The sequence below is a fragment of the Bombina bombina genome, chromosome 1 (assembly GCF_027579735.1).
Source record: "Bombina bombina isolate aBomBom1 chromosome 1, aBomBom1.pri, whole genome shotgun sequence".
NCBI lineage: Eukaryota > Metazoa > Chordata > Amphibia > Anura > Bombinatoridae > Bombina > Bombina bombina.
Genome location: NC_069499.1, coordinates 1,530,109,441 through 1,530,127,759, shown reverse-complemented (window position 1 = coordinate 1,530,127,759; position 18,319 = coordinate 1,530,109,441). Strand labels below are relative to the sequence as shown.

Below are 18,319 nucleotides of genomic sequence, written 5' to 3'. Positions count from 1 at the left end.
TCTATTTGTCATCTTTTCCGGTTCTACAAAAGGCCAGAAAGCTTCTGCCATTTCTTTGGCATCTTGGTTGAAATCTTTAATTCATCATGCCTATGTTGAGTCGGGTAACTCTCCGCCTCAAAGGATTACAGCTCATTCTACTAGGTCAGTTTCTACTTCCTGGGTGTTTAGGAATGAAGCTTCGGTTGATCAAATTTGCAAAGCAGCAACTTGGTCTTCTTTGCTTACTTTTTCTAAATTCTACCATTTTGATGTGTTTTTCTTCTTCTGAAGCAGTTTTTGGTAGAAAAGTACTTCAGGCAGCTGTTTCAGTTTGAATCTTCTGCTTATGTTTTCATTTAAACTTTATTTTGGGTGTGGATTATTTTCAGCAGGAATTGGCTGTCTTTATTTTATCCCTCCCTCTCTAGTGACTCTTGCGTGGAAAGATCCACATCTTGGGTAGTCATTATCCCATACGTCACTAGCTCATGGACTCTTGCTAATTACATGAAAGAAAACATAATTTATGTAAGAACTTACCTGATAAATTCATTTCTTTCATATTAGCAAGAGTCCATGAGGCCCACCCTTTTTTGTGGTGGTTATGATTTTTTTGTATAAAGCACAATTATTCCAATTCCTTATTTTTTATGCTTTCACACTTTTTTCTTATCACCCCACTTCTTGGCTATACGTTAAACTGATTTGTGGGTGTGGTGAGGGGTGTATTTATAGGCATTTTGAGGTTTGGGAAACTTTGCCCCTCCTGGTAGGAATGTATATCCCATACGTCACTAGCTCATGGACTCTTGCTAATATGAAAGAAATGAATTTATCAGGTAAGTTCTTACATAAATTATGTTTTTTTTATTGGTGGATTAGTTTATCCACCAATCAGCAAGAACAACCCAGGTTGATCACCAAAAATGGGCCGGCATCTAAACTTACTTTATTGCATTTCAAATAAAGATACAAAGAGAATGAAGAAAATTTGATAATAGCAGTAAATTAGAAAGTTGCTTAAAATGTCATGCTCTATCTGAATCAATAAAGAAAAAAATGAGGTACAGTGTCCCTTTAAACCAATAACTTTGTGTTTAAAGCGCAATTTTGAAACCTAGGTATTGTAAACTGATTGGTACAGAGCAAAGGATACCCACAGAGCGGGTTTGGAAAACAATTAAATTTGCAGACAAGATTTCTGATATACGGTAGAGATATGATAATGAAATGCTATTGATAAAAAACGTATTTAAGGTAGGTAGTTAGTAACAGGCATAGAAAATATTTACTTACAGTGGCCCTTCTGGCCATCTGTGGACCGGTGTGTATGGAGGTGATTGTGCTCATGGTGTCCAGCATAGATAACATCCCATTTGCCAGGTTCCATCTCAGACCCCTGCTTCTTTGCATGCTGAGGCAATGTAACAGCAATCACTCAGATCTATCCCAACAGATTTCTCTTGGTGGCTCTGTCCAGATCGACTGTCCCAAATGAAAACATTCTTCTTGAGACCATCCTGGGAGATTGTGACTACGGATGCAAGTCTATCAGGATGGGAAGCTGTTTGGGGTGCCAGGAAGGCACAGGGCCAGTAGTCTTGTGAGGAATCTCTTCTCTCAACATTCTGGAACTTTGAGCGATCTTCAACGCTCTAAGGGCTTGGCCTCTTCTGGGTTCGTCCCAGTTTATCAGATTCCAATCAGACAACATTACCTCGGTGGCTTACATCAACCATCAGGGGGGACGAGAAGCTCCCTAGCCATGAAGGAAGTATCTCAGATTCTGGATTGGGCACATTCTATGTGTGGACAACTGGGAAGCGGACTTTCTCTGCAGACAATAGTTTCATCCGGGGGAATGGTCTCTCCGTCCCGAGGTGTTTGCAGAAATTTGCAACAGATGGGGGACGCCGGAGATGGATCTCATGGCGTCCAAACTCAATACCAAGCTACCCAGATACGGGTTGCGGTTCACGGATCCCCAGGCAGAATTGATAGATGCCCTAGCAGTGCCTTGGGGGTTCAACCTAGTTTACATCTTTCCACCGTTGCCACTTCTACCTCGGGTAGTGGCCCGCATCAAGCAAGAGCAAGCTTAGACTATTCTAATTGCTCCTTCGTGGCCACTTAGGATGGGGTTTGCGGACCTGGTGGGGATGTCATCATCTCCATCGAGGTTACCCTGTCACAGGGATCTGCTGGAACAGTGTCCTTTTGTTCACCAAAATCTAGATTCTCTGAGACTGACTGCGTGGAGATTGAACGCTTAGTCCTACCCAAGAGAGGTTTTTCTGAGAGAGTGATTGATGCTCTCATTCAAGCTAGAAAGCCAGTCACCCATTGCATCTACCATAAGTTGTGAAGGACCTACTGTTTCTGGTGTGAAGAACGTGGATTCCCCTGGCATAAGTTCAGGGTATCCAGGATTCTGTCCTTTCTTAAAGACGACTTGGTGATAGTTCTTTAAAAGGAGAGATTTCGGCTCTATCGGTGTTATTACACAAGAGGCTCGCTGACCTTCCTGATATTCAGTCTTTTGTTCAGTCTCTGTATAGAATCAGGCCTGTGTTTAGACATTCCTCTCCTCCTTGGAGTTTAAATTTGGTTCTTAAGGTTTTGCAGAGGGCTCCGTTTGAACCCATGCATTTGGTTGACATTAAGTTACTGTCTTGGAAGGTTCTTTTTCTATTGGCTATTGCTTCAGTCTCTGAGTGGGCGGCCTTGCAAAGTGTGATCCTCCTTACCTAGTTTTTCATGCTGATAAGGCTGTTCTTCGCACTTTGTCAAGCGAAAGTCTTGACAAAGGCGCAGTGCAGCGCCAAAACGCGTAGACCGACAATGCACTGTGGATACTACTGGCTCTTAGAACACTAATCGAACTACCAGACACAGATTTGACACTATCCAAGCAGCGAGAGACACTTCCCCCTCTGACCGGTTTCCTGATTGGCCCTCTGGAGTCGTGTGAGATCAGTAAGGCACGTGATTGTGTAGAGGGAAGTTGCCGAGAACTCCAAACTCGACAGACTAGATAGGTATCGTACCAGTCTCACAGCTCGAGTGACACCACAATGCAACCCTTCCAAAACCCAGGGAGAGGAGGTAACAAGCCATGGGAGGTCCAGTAAGGGCAACACTCACATAAAATACCGCCATATTATCAAGGGAACATTTGCAGATATGATCTCAAAATTGCATTACAATTCAGTAACATTGTATCAAGCAACTTGAAACAGTGTATCAGAATCACCAATATCGGACTAAATGTGCATTTTATAACTTTTTATCTACCCACACTGTACTTTGAAGCTCTTATGAAACAGAATAACATTGGGATATAAAAACTTTTTAATCATAACACTACATTTGGAATTATAACACCTCTGTCTGGAGGTATAGTTGTGGCCACATCTTTTAGATTGTATATCACTACTATATAACAGTTTTTTAAAACTATATATTTTAAACAGTAAAAATTGTTGTAAAATTATTCCTTATTGGCATTTATTTATATGCGCATATATACATGTTTGTTGACTAGCTGATTTGATCCTACAGCTCCTTTTTACTTAAAGGTATATTAAATTCATTTAAGATAAATCTAGTTTTATATGCTGATATAATCTAGTTCTATCAATTGATACAATTAAGTTCTTATCTGTTGGTATAATAACACACAGAGAATTTTATATATCCATATCCATACCTTTTCTAGCGCTTCCCACATTTTCCACATTGTTCTTCGCACTGGTTTGGGTTTCCTAAGGTGGTGTCTGATCACAACATCAAGCAGGAGATTGTGGTTCCTTCCTTGTGTCCTAATCCTCCTCCCTCAAAGGAACGATTACTTAATAATTTGGATGTGGTTCGGGCTTTGAAATTCTATCTTCAGGCTACGAAAGATTTTAGACAGACTTCGGCATTGTTTGTTGACCCTTCTGGGAAACGAAGAGGGCAAAAGGCTTCTTCCACTTCTCTATCTTTTTGTTTGAGGAGCATCATCCGCTTAGCATATGAAACAGTGGGACATAAGCCTCCTCAGAGGATTACGGCTCATTCAACTAGAGCTGTGGCTTCATCTTGGGCCTTCAAAAATGAGGCCTCTATTGAGCAGATTTGTAGGGTGGCTACCTGGTCCTCCTTACATACTTTTTAAAAGTTTTACAAATTTGATGTTTTTGCTTCGGCTGAAGCAGCTTTTGGGAGAAAGGATTTGCAGGCTGTGGTGCCCTCAGAATAGGGTCCGCCTCTCTTACCCTCCCGTTTTCATTCAGTGACCTCTAGAGCTTAGGTATAGGTTTCCCACAAGTAAGGAATGAAGCCGTGGACTCTCCTCATATTAAGATGGAAAACATAAATTATGCTTACCAGATAATTTCCTTTCCATCTGTATGAGGAGAGTCCACGGCCCCCGCCTGTTTTCTACGTTGGACAGACCTGAATTTATTTTTTGTTCTTCTGGCACCATTTTATACCCTTTATATTTTTCCTACTGTTCCTTGTTCCCTCGGGAGAATGACGAGGGGAGTGTGGGAGGTATTTAATCCTTTGGCTGGGTTGTCTCTGCCTCCTCCTGGTGGCTAGGTTCTGTATTTCCACAAGTAAGGAATGAAGCCGTGGACTCTCCTCATACAGATGGAAAGGAAATTATCTGGTAAGCATAATTTATGTTTTTAATTACAAAGGGCCTTGCGGTTGAAACGCTAGTGCTCAGATATTGGTTGTAAACATATACTTTTGCATGTTTATTTTAAGGGAGAGTGAATGATAGAAACAGAAAGAGAAGCAATCTGCCAGTTACAAACATTGGCTCAATAGCTTGTTCTATGTCCTGGTTACCACCTGGGAGTAGCTTCTTTTAGCCCAATTGTGCTTATCACAGAGAAGAAAATTCCTGAAATATATTAGTCTGATCCTACCTAACAAGGTCAGTCCAGCCTTTTTTTTTCTTTGTCCCAGGAGAAGTTGGTTTCTTTATCCATGTCCCAGGTTTTTCCCTCCCTTGTTTAGATTTGAGAGCAATGATTTAGAAGACACGGTAATATAGTCCCTGATTCTAGAAAATAAGATTTTTTTTTAGAGTGTTTTTGCTACTGTCATGTAGAAATGTAAGCAAGCTAAATTCAGAATTGAATCCTACATAATGTAGGTACAGGTGTCCACAGAAAGATACATTTGTTGGTGCTTTATAAATATAATAATAATATTAATAATAATAAAATACAAGCTCATCATTAAACATATTGCATTCTTATGTTTACCTCCTAAGTGTTTATTATCCTGAAGTATAATAAATCCATGGTTACTTACTGGATATTACTAAATGCTGTAGCTAAGCTGAATATATAACTATCGCCCTGTAAACCAGGGAGAAATAGAAGACAGCGCTTAAAAACAGAATTAAAACTTCTCTACACAATTCGTGAATTTTCAAAGTTTAATTAAAAAAAATAATATTGCAAGATCTTCACACCATAAAAATAAGATACTAAAAAGTGATGCTTGCACTTAAGTTATCACAATGTGGTCCAAAAAACAAGGTACACAGTCTGTTCAATATAGCCTCAAACTGTTAATCTGCAAAACCAATGGAAAACCAGCTCGATAATCTATCACTACGCGTTTCAAGGAAGCAACTCCTCTTCATCAGGTGGCTTTTTTTTTTTTTTTTTTTAAAGAAAACTGATATGTACGTATAGATATATTCTGAGGTATATATGTATATAGCCCACTGACATGACAACTTATTATACTTCATATTTATAGATATTATAGATATTAACATTATAAAAAGTACAGAAATTGACTTGTCAACTTATTAACATAGTTTATTTTTTTTATAGAGCTAGAGCAGAGGCAGAAGAAGCGAGGCAAAAAGCAAAAGACGATGAAGATGTAAGTTTTATTTTTCTCCCATCACTTCAGGGAATGTGTCTACAAAGGTAGTTGTTTGATATGTTGATTTTAAAGGGACATTAAACCGATGGGCAACAGCTACATTTACTTAGTTTCTCCCCGTGCTATTTATTCTTCTTCTGTGCCTTCAGCTCTCTTCTCTTATTTTAGCCCTCTACAAGTGCTGGTTAGTAAAGTTCAGCATCGTCACAATTCTCACACGTTGTCATGGAAGCACTTCACATTCACAACTCATTTATACTCTAGTCTTCTTGACAAGCCATATTGTGCACTTTATCATGCACAATACAGAGCTGCATTGCTCTATCTTATTCCTGAGGGCTTTATAATATATTTTGTAAGATGGCAGCACCCAGATGCTTTTGTAATAGGTTAAAATAAGAGAACGGCTTTAAAGTGGCATGATACCTAATGTTGCTCCGACATTTAAAACTATGAAAAAAATACAATGGTCTCAGGATGCAGAGAGAGGGAATGGGAAGTGCTGCAGTGGTGTAGGGGAGATTGTAAAGTTTGCACTATACTGGACTGCAGAAATTACATCTTCTGAATTATAAACTGATATGTGTCTGGCTCACTCACATGTCTTGCTAAAAAAATGTAACTCATTGCACTGTATTGATAAAGGTTTACCCCACATGTGTACATTACTACTGTCTACTGGAGATGATCAAACCTGAGATGATCACAGTAGAGGTCCAGATCTACTGAAAGTGACAACATCTCTAATGGTAATATGTCGTCTAGTGTTGTCTAACATCTAATGCTAGAAATCAAATGGAGATTCAGACAGATTGTCATGTATGGGGTGTTACTTTTCATAGTTTTTATAACTTCACCTGTAAAATTTAAAGCTGCACTGCCCTCCTAAGTAAGCTATTCAGTTTTCAGATATTTCATAAAGTGGCATGAAAACCTAACATTTTCTTTCATGATTCAAACAAAATCCAATTTACTTCTATTATCAAATTGGCTTCACTCTCTTACTATCCGTTGCTAAAAAACCCAAGTAGGTTCCGGAGCAGTAATGCACTACTGGTAGTGAGCTAACCATATTGTGTTAGCCAATAGCAAAAGGCATATGTGTGCAACCACCAATAGTGCATTGCTGCTACTGAGCCTATGTAGGTATGCTTTTCAATAAAGAGAACAAAGCAAATTAAATAACAAAAAAAGAAAATTGGAAAGTTGTTTTATATTGCATGTTCTATAGTAATCATGAAAGTTAAATAAGGACTTTAATTTCTCTTTAGTGCTAAGTCATTTTGCCACAGTTGTTACCCAAAGTCAGTACTTGCACTGGATTGCTATATTTTCTTATACTGACCTGGAGCAAAATCACCGTAATGAGAATTCATGTTTTTGAGAGTTCCAGATCAGCCTATTTGTAAACTGACAGAAAATTGTTATAAAACCACCAATTGTTGTATTTTAGTGTGAATCAGTTCTGTATGTTGCATTATATGTGACTCACAAAAATATTCTTTTTAAAGAGTGATGTACCTACTGCACAGAGAAAAAGGTTTACGCGTGTAGAAATGGCTCGTGTGTTGATGGAAAGAAACCAGTACAAGGAGAGATTGATGGAGCTACAAGAAGCAGTGCGATGGACTGAAATGATAAGGTATGTTAGTAACAACTATATAGTCTCTTGTAGCATAGCCATGTCTATGTTAATGCATATAAACTTTCTTCAGCTTTGTTTGTAATATTTTATTAAAGGGACATTAAACACTTAGAGATGGTAATATAAACTGTATTAATAATCATTAATTCTTTATTTTGTCCTCTTTTCCTGTAATTCCATTTTGAAATTGTGAGCTTTTCAGTTCCTGTTAGAAATGGACGTGCAGAACATTGTTACATTCCTTAAAGCTATTGGCTGCATACTCTAGTGACATATTTATAACTGTCCCTAATTGGCCACAGCAGAGAAGGTAACCTACGTTAAAATATGGCAGCTCCCATAATTTTATAGACACTAAACCTTTACACTTATTTTTTCAATATTTAAACAACTAATGAAACTTTAAAAAATACATCTACGTGTTTTTCTCAGACTAATCTTTTCTTTGAATGCATCATTCAATCCAGCATTTATTAAGTGTTTAATGTTCCTTTAAAGATTGATACAGGTCCACACATCACCTTTATTTACTCTACTTGCATTAGGTACTTAACTTCATATCCTCTTGGGGTATGCAGAAACTACTAGGGATATGCATTTAGATCCTTCATTAGGATCCGAATGGACAGGAAGGCAGCTGCTTGTGGAAATCAGCTTTTTTCAGAGCCAGATTTCTTCTTGTGAAAGTTCAACACAGTAAGATCTGTGTAAATCCAGATCTTAGTGTGTTCCACTTGTTCACAAGAAGAAATCCGGCTCCAAAAAGAGCCAAATGCCATATGCGGCTGCATTCTTGCGCATTCAGATCCTAACGAAGGATCTAAGTGCATATCCCTAGAAACTACCACATTAAGGCTCTTCATCTTACCATTTAAAAGGACAGTAAACACCAGAATGTTTGTTGTTGTTTTGAAATATAGATAACCCCTTTATTACCCATTCCCTAGTTTTGCATAACCAACACAGTTATAATTATACACATTTCTCTTACAAGGTGTATCCAGTCCACGGATTCATCCTTACTTGTGGGATATTCTCATTCCCTACAGGAAGTGGCAAAGAGAGCACACAGTAAAGCTGTCCATATAGCTCCCCCTCAGGCTCCGCCCCCCCAGTCATTCTCTTTGCCGCTCTAACAAGTAGCATCTCCACGGGAGGGTAAAGTGAATGTGGTGTTAGTTTGTAGTTTTTTATATCTTCAATCAAAAGTTTATTTTGAAATAGTGCTGGTTTGTACTATTTACTCTCTAGCAGAAAGTGATGAAGAATTCTGCTGAGAGGAAAATGATTTTAGCATGTTGTAACTAAAATCCACTGCTGTTCCCACGCAGGACTGAGGAGTACCAAGAAAACTTCAGTTGGGGGGAACAGTTTGCAGGCTTAACTGCTACAAGGTATGTTCAGTCATCTTTTTCTAGTCAAGACTTAGTAATGCTAGAAGACTGACAAGAATCCCCATGTGGGGAAGGTAAGCCATATTCTGAGACTCAGTATAGAAGGAAGGCTTATTTAACAGGACTAAATGACTGGTGGACACTGTTAAAGGGCAATCGATTATTTTTCTAGTAAAATATAATCACTTTACATGTTTTTATAACGTTTAGAGTGTTATTTGGGGTTTTATTCCACATGGCAGTATTTTGGACACCTATTCAGGGTTTTGAAGGCCCCACAACTCCGGAGTGGAGGGGGAGGGGGCCTAATTTTCGTGCCTCAGTTGCGCTCTTCATTTTGCAGACAGTTTCATGCAGCTTCACGTGGAGGGTCCTAAAACTTAATTGAGGACATCTTAGAGGCTTATTTACATCAGCTAATCCCCAGGGGCAAGGTAGGGCCACAGCAGATTGCTGTGGCATGGTGCTGTAGTTTGCTAACCGGTTGTCAGCTTTAGGTTGCTCCGGTTCGGGCATTAAGGGGTTAATTGACTTGATATTTGCTGTGCAACCATTACCAAGCATTAAGATCGTGTGGTGAAATTTTCATTTAGTAAAAAAGTGTGCGCTTTTATTATTTAAATGCACAGTACCGTTTTTTCTCAAATTGTATTTCTCTTGTTAAGTGTGTTCAGTCCACGGGTCATCCATTACTTATGGGATATATTCTCCTTCCCAACAGGAAGTTGCAAGAGGATCACCCAAGCAAAGCTGCTATATAGCTCCTCCCCTCACATGTCATATCCAGTCATTCTCTTGCAACCCTCAACAAATAAGGAGGTCGCGAGAGGAGCTGGAGTTTTTACTTAACTATTCTTCAATCAACAGTTTGTTATTTCAAATGGCACCTGAGTGTGCTGTTTTTCTATCTCAGGCAGTATTTGGAAGAAGAAACTGCCTGCGTTTTTTTCTATGATCTTAGCAGGCGTAACTAAGATCCACTGGCTGTTCTCGACATTCTGAGGAGTGGGGTAACTTCAGAAACTGGGAATAGCATGCGGGGTCCTCCGCAAATGAGGTATGTGCAGTACATTATTTTCTGGGAATGGAATTGACTAAGAAAATACTGCTGTTACCGTATGATGTAAGTACAGCCTTAAATGCAGTAGTGGCAACTGGTATCAGGCTGATAAATGTATGCGCAGTCAAGTTATTTTCTAGGGACTAGAATTTGACTGAGAAAATACTGTTAAAACTGAAATAATACTTAAGCCTTATCTGCAGTGGTAGCGACTGGTAGCGGGTTTAGTGATAACTTTGCATGACATTGGAAAATGTTATTTTTTAATAAAACGTTTACTGGCATGTTATTCGTTCTTGTGACGTACTTTGGTGATCTCTTTGGGCATGATTTTTTTCCACATGGCTGACATATATTTTCTGCATGGAAACAGTTATATCAGGGCTCCCACTGTTGTGATAGGAGTGGGAGGGACCTTGTTTTAGCGCCTTGTTGCACAGTTATAATTCTAGCACAGTCTTCCTGCTTCTTCCTCCTTGATCCAGGACGTCTCTAGAGAGCTCAGAGGTCTGCAAAATTCATTTTTTAAGGGGGGTAATCAGTCACAGCAGATCTGTGACAGTGTGCTTGACTGTGATTAAAAGCGTTAAATCTTAATTGATATCCGTTTTATCCGTTTTGGGTATTGAGGGGTTAATCATCCTTTTGCTAATGGGTGCAATCCTCTGCTAATATTACACTTCTTGTTAAGAATTGTTTAATTATATCTGTATTTTTGAAGCGCTGCAGCGTTTTTTATATTGCTTGTAAACTTATTGAAAGTGATTTCCAAGCTTGCTAGTTTCATTGCTAAGTCTGTTTAAACATGTCTGATTCAGAGGAAACTGTTTGTTCAAAAGCCAATGTGGAGCCCAATAGAACGATGTGTACCAATTGTATTGATATTGCTTTGAATAAAAGTCAATCTGTACCGATAGAGAAACTATCACCAGACAACGAGGGGGAAGTTATGCCGCCTAACTCTCCTCACGTGTCAGTACCTGCGTCTCCCGCTCGGGAGATGCGTAGGATTGAGACGCCAAGTACATCTAGGCCCTTACAAATCACTTTACATGAAATGGCTAATGTTATGAAAGAAGTATTATATAATATGCCCGAATTAAGGGGCAAGCGCGATAGCTCTGGGTTAAGGACAGAGCGCGCTGATGACACGAGAGCCATGTCTGATACTGCGTCACAATTTGCAGAACATGAGGACGGTGAGCTTCATTCTGTCGGTGACGGTTCTCATCCGGATTCAGAAATTTCAAATTTTAAATTTAAGCTTGAGAACCTCCGTGTGTTACTAGGGGAGGTATTAGCGGCTCTGAATGATTGCGACACGGTGGCAGTCCCAGAGAAATTGTGTAGGTTGGATAGATACTATACGGTACCGGTGAGTACTGACGTCTTTCCTATACCAAAAAGACTTACAGAAATTATTAGTAAGGAGTGGGATAGACCCGGTGTGCCTTTTTCCCCTCCCCCGATATTCAGAAAAATGTTTCCTATAGACGCTACCACACAAGACTTATGGCAGACGGTCTCTAAGGTGGAGGGAGCAGTTTCTACTTTAGCCAAGCGTACCACTATCCCGGTGGAGGATAGCTGTGCTTTCTCAGATCCAATGGATAAAAAATTAGAGGGTTATCTTAAGAAAATGTTTGTTCAACAGGGTTTTATTTTGCAGCCTCTTGCATGCATTGCGCCTGTCACGGCTGCAGCGGCATTCTGGTTTGAGTCTCTGGAAGAGGCGATTCGCACAGAGCCATTGGATGAGGCTTTGAGCAAAGTTAGAACCCTTAAGCAAGCTAATGCGTTTGTTTCAGATGCCGTAGTACATCTAACCAAACTTACGGCTAAAAATTCCGGATTCTCCATACAGGCGCGCAGAGCGCTCTGGCTTAAATCCTGGTCAGCGGATGTAACTTCCAAGTCTAAGCTACTTAACATTCCTTTCAAAGGGCAGACCTTATTCGGGCCCGGCTTGAAGGAAATTATTGCTGACATTACGGGAGGTAAGGGCCACGCCCTTCCTCAGGACAGGGCCAAACCAAAGGCTAAACAGTCTAATTTTCGTGCCTTTCGTAACTTCAAGGCAGGAGCAGCATCAACTTCCTCCGCTCCAAAACAGGAAGGAACTACTGCTCGTTACAGACAGGGTTGGAAAGGCAACCAGTCATGGAACAAGGGCAAGCAGGCCAGAAAGCCTACTTCCGCCCCTAAGACAGCATGAAGACAGGGCCCCCTATCCGGAGACGGATTTAGTGGGGGGCAGACTTTCTCTCTTCGCCCAGGCTTGGGCAAGAGATGTGCAGGATCCCTGCACGAAGATTATATCTCAGGGATACCTTCTGGATTTCAAAACCTCTCCTCCACAAGGGAGGTTCCATCTTTCGAGGTTATCAACAAACCTAGTAAAGAGAGAGGCATTTCTACAATGTGTACAAGACCTCTTAATCATGGGAGTGATCCACTCAGTTCTGCGATCGGAACAGGGACAAGGATTTTATTCAAATCTATTTGTGGTTCCCAAAAAAGAGGGAACCTTCAGACCAATCTTGGACTTAAAGATCTTAAACAAATTCCTAAGGGTACCATCGTTCAAGATGGAAACCATTCGAACCATCCTACCCATGATCCAAGAGGGTCAATATATGACCACAGTGGACTTAAAGGATGCTTACCTTCACATACCGATTCACAAAGATCATTATCGGTACCTAAGGTTTGCCTTTCTAGACAGGCATTACCAGTTTGTGGCTCTTCCCTTCGGGTTAGCCACGGCCCCGAGAATTTTTACGAAGGTTCTGGGCTCACTTCTGGCGGTACTAAGACCACAAGGCATATAGCGGTGGCTCCGTACCTAGACGACATTCTGATACAAGCGTCAAGTTTTCAGAATGCAAAGTCTCATACAGAGATAGTTCTTGCATTTCTGAGGTCGCATGGGTGGAAAGTGAACGTGGAAAAGAGTTCTCTGTTACCACTCACAAGGGTTCCTTTTCTAGGGACTCTTATAGATTCTGTAGAGATGAAGATTTACCTGACGGAGTCCAGGTTATCAAATATTCTTAATGCTTGCCGTGTCCTTCATTCCATTCCAAGCCCATCAGTAGCTCAGTGCATGGAGGTAATCGGCTTAATGGTCACGGCAATGGACATAGTGCCATTTGCGCGCCTGCATCTCAGACCACTGCAACTATGCATGCTCAGTCAATGGAACGGGGATTACTCAGATCTGTCCCCTTTGCTAAATCTGGACCAGGAGACCAGAGATTCTCTTCTCTGGTGGTTGTCACCGGTTCATCTGTCCAAAGGAATGACCTTTCGCAGACCAGATTGGACGATTGTAACAACGGATGCCAGCCTTCTAGGCTGGGGAGCAGTCTGGAATTCCCTGAAGGCTCAGGGTTCGTGGACTCAGGAGGAGAAACTCCTTCCAATAAACATTCTAGAATTAAGAGCAATATTCAATGCTCTTCTAGCTTGGCCTCAGTTAGCAAGACTGAGGTTCATCAGATTTCAGTCGGACAATATCACGACTGTAGCTTACATCAATCATCAAGGGGGAACCAGGAGTTCCCTAGCGATGTTGGAAGTCTCGAAGATAATTCGCTGGGCAGAGTCTCATTCTTGCCACCTGTCAGCGATTTACATCCCAGGCGTAGAGAACTGGGAGGCGGATTTCCTAAGTCGCCAGACTTTTCATCCGGGAGAGTGGGAACTTCACCCGGAGGTATTTGCTCAACTGGTTCGTCGTTGGGGCAAACCGGATCTGGATCTCATGGCATCTCGCCAGAACGCGAAGCTTCCTTGTTACGGATCCAGGTCCAGGGACCCGGGAGCGGTGCTGGTAGATGCAATAGCAGCCCCTTGGGTTTTCAACATAGCTTATGTGTTTCCACCATTTCCGTTGCTACCTCGACTGATTGCCAGGATCAAACAGGAGAGGGCATCGGTAATTCTGATAGCGCCTGCGTGGCCACGCAGGACCTGGTATGCAGACCTAGTGGACATGTCGTCCTGTCCACCATGGTCTCTTCCTCTGAGGCAGGACCTTCTAATTCAGGGTCCTTTCAACCATCCAAACCTAATTTCTTTGAGGCTGACTGCCTGGAAATTGAACGCTTGATTCTATCTAAGCGGGGGTTTTCGGATTCGGTTATTGATATATTAATACAGGCTCGGAAACCTGTGACCAGAAAAATTTACCATAAGATATGGCGTAAATATTTATATTGGTGCGAATCCAAGAGTTACTCATGGAGTAAGGTTAGGATTCCTAGGATATTGGCTTTTCTACAAGAGGGTTTAGAAAAAGGTTTGTCCGCTAGTTCGCTAAAGGGACAGATTTCAGCTCTGTCTATTCTTTTACACAAACGTCTGGCAGAGAATCCAGATGTCCAGGCCTTTTGTCAGGCTTTGGCCTGTGTTTAAAGCTGTTGCTCCTCCGTGGAGCTTAAATTTGGTTCTTAAAGTTCTTCAGGGTGTTCCGTTTGAACCCCTTCATTCCATTGATATTAAGCTTTTATCTTGGAAAGTTTTGTTTTTGATGGCTATTTCCTCGGCTCGAAGAGTCTCTGAGTTATCTGCCTTACATTGTGATTCTCCTTATCTGATCTTTCATTCAGACAAGGTAGTACTGCGTACTAAACCTGGGTTTTTACCTAAGGTTGTTTCTAACAGGAATATCAATCAAGAGATTGTTGTTCCGTCATTATGTCCTAATCCTTCTTCAAAGAAGGAACGTCTTTTGCATAATCTAGACGTGGTCCGTGCTCTGAAGTTCTACTTACAGGCAACTAAAGATTTTAGACAAACTTCTTCTCTGTTTGTCGTTTACTCTGGACAGAGGAGAGGTCAAAAGGCTTCGGCTACCTCTCTCTCTTTTTGGCTTCGTAGCATAATACGTTTAGCCTATGAGACTGCTGGACAGCAGCCTCCTGAAAGAATTACAGCTCATTCCACTAGAGCTGTGGCTTCCACCTGGGCCTTTAAGAATGAGGTCTCTGTTGAACAGATTTGCAAGGCTGCAACTTGGTCTTCACTTCATACTTTTTCCAAATTTTCCAAATTTGACACTTTCGCTTCTTCGGAGGCTGGTTTTGGGAGAAAGGTTCTACAGGCAGTGGTTCCTTCTGTTTAATGTTCCTGCCTTGTCCCTCCCTTCATCCGTGTACTTAGCTTTTGTATGGGTATCCCATAAGTAATGGATGACCCGTGAACTGAACACACTTAACAAGAGAAAACATAATTTATGCTTACCTGATAAATTTATTTCTCTTGTAGTGTGTTCAGTCCACGGCCCGCCCTGTCCTTTTAAGGCAGGTTCTAAATTTTAAAATTATAACTCCAGTCACCACTGCACCTTATAGTTTCTCCTTTCTCGTCTTGTTTCGGTCGAATGACTGGATATGACATGTGAGGGGAGGAGCTATATAGCAGCTCTGCTTGGGTGATCCTCTTGCAACTTCCTGTTGGGAAGGAGAATATATCCCATAAGTAATGGATGACCCGTGGACTGAACACACTACAAGAGAAATAAATTTATCAGGTAAGCATAAATTATGTTTTTTCAGTCTTTAATTGCTGTCTAAGTCTGTTTAACATGTCTGAGCCTACAGATAGACGTTGCTCTATGTGTTTAGTGGCCATGGTGGAACCCCCTTTACATTTGTGTTTAAAGTGTGCTAATGTATCTATGCATTTTAAAGATAATGTTGTTTCACTTAAAAATGTAGCCCAAGATGATTCTTTAACAGAAGGTAATGAGGATAGTCCACCTTCCTCTCCCCATGTGTCGACACCAGTCACGCCCGCGCAACCTATGCCTAGTACCTCTAGCGCAATGGTCCCTATTACATTACAACAATTAGCAGCAGTCATGGATAACTCCCTTGCGGCATTTTTATCCAAACTGCCAGTTTTTCCTAAAAAGCGTGATAGCTTGGTCTTAAGGACAGAGTATGAGCAATCCGAAGCTTTGGAAGGTTTATCTGTTGTACCCTCACAACACTCTGAAATGATGGTGAAGGATGTGCTGTCCGAGGGAGAAATTTCAGATACAGGAAAGATTTCTCAGCGGGCAGAATCAGATTCCTTAGCGTTTAAATTTAAGCTGGAACACCTCCGCGTACTGCTTAAGGAGGTATTAGCTACGCTGGATGATTGCGACCCCATGGTGGTCCCAGAGAAATTGTGTAAAATGGACAGATTCTTAGAAGTCCCTGTATACACTGATGCGTTCCCGATCCCGAAGAGGGTGGCGGACATTGTGGATAGGGAGTGGGAGAGACCAGGTGTACCCTTTGTTCCCCTCCCCTATCTTTAAGAAAATGTTCCCTATAACTGATCCCAGGCGGGACGCATGGCAGACGATCCCTAAGGTAGAGGGGGCAATTTCAACACTTGCTAAGCACACGACCATACCAATTGAAGACAGTTGTGCTTTCAAAGATCCTATGGATAAAAAATTGGAAGGTTTACTAAAGAAAATATTTGTTCAACAAGGTTTGCTTCTCCAACCTATTGCCTGCATTATTCCTGTAACTACTGCAGCGGCTTTCTGGTTTGAGGCGCTGGAGGAGTCGCTCCAGACAGAGACCTCATATGATGAAATTATGGATAGAATTATAGCTCTAAAGCTGGCTAATTCTTTTATAACAGATGCCGGTTTGCAACTAGCCAAGTTAGCGGCGAAAAATTATGGTTTTGCCATCATGGCGCGCAGAGCGCTCTGGCTGAAATCATGGTCGGCCGATGTGTCGTCTAAAACTAAGTTACTGAATATCCCTTTCAAGGGAAAGACCCTTTTCGGGCCAGAGTTGAAAGAGATCATTTCGGATATCACTGGAGTCAAGGGCCATGCCCTCCCGCAAGATAGGCCTTTTAAGGCTAAAAATAAGGCTAATTTTCGTTCCTTTCGCAACTTCAGGAGCGGTCCTGCTTCAACCTCTGCAACCGCAAAGCAGGAGGATAACACCTCACAGCCCAAGGCAACCTGGAAGCCTTTGCAGGGCTGGAACAAAGGTAAACAGGCCAAGAAGCCTGCAGCTGCTACTAAGACAGCATGAAGGGGTAGCCCCCGATCCGGGACCGGATCTGGTAGGGGGCAGACTCTCTCTCTTTGCTCAGGCTTGGGCAAGAGATGTTCCCGATTCAAGGACCTTCCTCCAAGGGGGAGGTTCCACATTTCTCGTCTGTCTTCAGACCAGACAAAGAAAGAGGCGTTCTTACGCTGTGTAGAAGATCTGATCAAGATGGGAGTGATATGTCCAGTTCCAATTACAGAACAAGGACTGGATTTTTACTCAAACCTATTTGTGGTTCCCAAAAAGGAAGGAACTTTCAGACCAATCCTGGATCTAAAAATTCTAAACAAATTCCTCAGAGTTCCATCCTTCAAGATGGAGACCATTCGGACAATCTTACCAATGATCCAGGAGGGTCAATATATGACTACCGTGGATCTAAAGGATGCGTACCTTCATATTCCTATCCACAAAGATCACCATCAGTTCCTAAGGTTCGCTTTTCTGGACAAGCATTACCAGTTCGTGGCCCTTCCCTTCGGGTTGGCCACTGCTCCAAGAATTTTCACAAAGGTGCTAGGGTCCCTTCTAGCGGTTCTAAGACCGCGGGGCATTGCAGTAGCACCCTATCTGGACGACATCTTGATTCAGGCGTCGTCTTTTCCCAGAGCCAAGGCTCATACGGATATTGTTCTGGCGTTTCTAAGGTCTCACGGGTGGAAGGTGAACACCGAAAAAAGTTCTCTGTCCCCACTCACAAGGTTTCCCTTCCTGGGAACATTAATAGACTCGGTAGAAATGAAAATCTTTCTGACGGAGGTCAGAAAATTAAAGCTTCTAAATACTTGCCGAGCTCTTCACTCAATTCCACGGCCATCTGTAGCTCAGTGCATGGAGGTTATCGGACTAATGGTAGCAGCAATGGACGTAGTCCCATTTACTCGAATTCATCTCAGACCACTGCAATTATGCATGCTCAAACAGTGGAATGGGGATTATGCAGATTTGTCTCCTCAAATCCAACTGGACCAGGAAACCAGAGATTCTCTTCTCTGGTGGTTGTCTCAGGATCACCTGTCTCAGGGAATGTGCTTCCGCAGACCGGAGTGGATAATTGTAACGACCGACGCCAGTCTGTTAGGCTGGGGCGCAGTCTGGGGCTCCTTGAAAGCTCAGGGCCTATGGTCTCGGGAAGAGTCTCTTCTCCCGATAAACATTTTGGAGCTGAGAGCGATATTCAATACGCTCCAGGCTTGGCCTCAGCTAGCGGCGGCCAAGTTCATCAGATTTCAGTCGGACAACATCACGACTGTAGCATACATCA

The 18,319-nt window shown here is 41.8% G+C and overlaps 1 protein-coding gene across 4 annotated transcripts in view; it reads left to right on the top strand.

Annotated features, from left to right (window-relative positions):
- Nucleotides 1-18,319, top strand: part of SPAG9 (sperm associated antigen 9) — an 828,940-nt gene that overhangs the window by 401,931 nt on the left and 408,690 nt on the right. For all 4 annotated transcript variants that reach the window (XM_053708414.1, XM_053708433.1, XM_053708441.1 and 1 more), the window contains 2 exons: nucleotides 5,829-5,880; nucleotides 7,395-7,525. In XM_053708414.1, coding sequence (XP_053564389.1) covers nucleotides 5,829-5,880; nucleotides 7,395-7,525 — 183 coding nt within the window. The remainder of the gene's footprint in view (nucleotides 1-5,828; nucleotides 5,881-7,394; nucleotides 7,526-18,319) is intronic.